The sequence below is a fragment of the Nansenia antarctica genome (assembly GCF_963989245.1).
Source record: "Nansenia antarctica genome assembly, chromosome: 3".
Taxonomy (NCBI): domain Eukaryota; kingdom Metazoa; phylum Chordata; class Actinopteri; order Argentiniformes; family Microstomatidae; genus Nansenia; species Nansenia antarctica.
The window spans coordinates 6,332,063-6,334,562 of NC_137688.1; the positions used below are offsets into that span (position 1 = coordinate 6,332,063).

Consider the following 2,500-nt stretch of genomic DNA (forward strand, 5'->3'; position numbering starts at 1 on the left):
ACTGTCAACCAGCACGTAGGAGAGAGGGAGGGAGGGTACCGACAGTTCAAACAACACCACAGATAAGCGCAGTGGTTCTTCATAGGCCTGCTAGGCCGACCGCTCGATACCAGAGGCGAACATCAAATAAATGACAGCCGATCAGATGGGTAAAGCGTAGTGTATAGAAGTGTATAGAATCTAATTATTATTAGGGCCGGGTGTGTGGGGCGGCTGGGGGTCCCAGGGGGGGCTGGGGGCCGCTGCTGTGTGCTGGTAGGCAAACTGGAGGTAGTCGCTCTATGAGTAGAGGGGCTGCAAGCGAATTTTCCTGGGTTTTTCGCCCTTGCTTGCTTGCGTGTGTCTGTCATCATGTGGTCATCATGTCCATCTTAGACCACAGACCTTTTCCAAAAACGGATGTTTGTGGTGCTGGTGGAAAGCCAGTGAGAAGTACAGAAAGACTGTGTAAGGTAGGGAGATGAAAGGGATATGGAAAGTTAGATCTTTACCTTTTCTTTTGACTGTTTTCCCCTGCTTTTATATTCATTCTATGCATGTATAGGTATAGTATATGTATATGTTTTTATATATGTTTTTATATTCACTTTATGTTCTTATTCCTGTTGTAAAGCACTTTGAGCTGCATTTCTTGTATGAAAGGTGCCTTATAAATAAAGCTTTACTTAGTTGTTGCTTTATCTTCTTTGCTCTCTGTGAAGCGAATCGGGTTACATGTTGTGAGAAATGCGCTATACAAATAAAACCTGATTGCATTTGATTTGATTCGATAATTATAATTGCCTCATAACGACACGATCTAATTGAGTGATTATAAACACGGTGTTACTGGTCATCATTAATGTGTGTCCCGTGCCAACCGATCACATATTACAGCCGTTTTATGGGACCGATATTTTTGATTGTTTCAGAAGTGTCGCCGGTGTCGTCGACGACAGTGTGGTAAATGAGAAAACATCATATCAAAAACTATTTCTTTAGGTAAATTAATACATCAATTTGGCTACAATGTTGTTTGAAAACAGCCTATCTGTGTACTGCAGCCATTTGGCTGCTGGAGACGTGGACATATTCGCATAATTGACACTTACGGTAATTCGATTGCGTAAATGCCAGCTGAACAAACAACCTGACCAATCAGAAGCTTCAGTCACAAAGAGACGATTGCCGCACGTCATTGCTCCGATAGGCTGACGGCCACATTCATTGTCTTACAGATAACGCAGCTCCGCACTGCCTAATTACTTTCTCCCGTACAGTTTGATGGACATCTATTATTTATGAGCTTTTAATTATTTTTTACCCTGCCAAAAGCTGGATGTCCAATTACGGGCTAATGGAAACCCTGGTGTGTGTGTGTGTGTGTGTGTGTGTGTGTGTGTGTGTGTGTACCTGTGCATTTCACGTGTGTGTGTGCACCTGTGTGCGTGTTCGCATGTGTGCGTGTGTGTAAGGCAGCCTACACACTACAGGCTATAAATATATCCATGTGCTTGTGTGTGTGTGTGTGTGTGTGTGTGTGTGTGTGGAGTCCTCCACCAGGACAGGCCTCTCTCTCTCCCTCCCTCTCTCTCTCCCTACCCTTCACCCCTCCCTCCTTCCTCCTCTCCCTCTCTCTCCCTCTCTCTCTCTCTCTCTCTCTCTCTCTCTCTCTCTCTCTCTCTCTCTCTCTCTCTCTCTCATCTCTCTCTCTCTCTCTCTCTCTCTCATCTCTCTCTCTCTCTCTCTCTCTCTCTCTCTCTCTCTCTCCCCCTCCCTCCTCCCTCCCCTCCCCCTCCCCCCCTCCCCTCTCTCCCCCCCCTCCCACCTTTGACAGAGACGTATTTGAAGAGGCAGTGCTTCTCCCCGCTCTGCTTGCTCTGTCCCTCGCAGACGTAGTTGCCCTCGTCCTGCTGCTGCAGGCTGGGGATGTGGAGCTCCAGCACCCAGCTGTTGGACGGCTCGTGGAAGGAGCGCTCGCCCGCCAGGCCGTCGGCGTAGCGGTGGACGCTCTTGCAGTCCAGCTCCAGGGGCTTGCCCCCCCCGTCGCCGCTGTCCTCCTGCAGGGCCCAGGGGTTGACCCGGTACCACCGCAGCTGCTCGTAGGCGTAGCGGTCGGCCCGGCAACGCAGGGACACGGCCTCCTGCTCCAGGGGCTCCTCCGACGGCTGCAGGTCCACGCTGAAACCCTCCGGCACGGCTGGGGGGTGGGGGATGGGGAGAGGGGTGGTGGTGGTTGGGGGTGGGGTGAGGTGGTGGTGAGGGTGGTGGTTGGTGAGGGGGGAGGGGGGGAGAGGGGGGGTGGTGGTTGGGGAGAGGGGGGTGGTGGTGGTTGGTGAGGGGGGGGTGGTGGTGGGGGAGGGGGGTGGTGGTGGTGAGAGGGGGGGTGTTGGTGGTGAGGGGGGGAGGGGAGGGTGGTGGTGGGGGAGGGTGGTGGTGGTGGTGGTGTTGGTGATGGAGGTGGTGAGGGGGGGAGAGTGGTGGTGGTGATGGGGTGGAGGTGGTGAGGGGGGAGGGTGGT

General features: G+C 52.5%; 1 protein-coding gene across 1 annotated transcript in view; it reads right to left on the reverse strand.

Annotated features, from left to right (window-relative positions):
• flt4 (fms related receptor tyrosine kinase 4) overlaps positions 1 to 2,500 on the reverse strand; it is a gene marked incomplete at both ends in the record, with an annotated part of 65,841 nt that overhangs the window by 22,948 nt on the left and 40,393 nt on the right. The window contains 1 exon segment of the mRNA XM_080526314.1: positions 1,808 to 2,179. Coding sequence (XP_080382440.1) covers positions 1,808 to 2,179 — 372 coding nt within the window.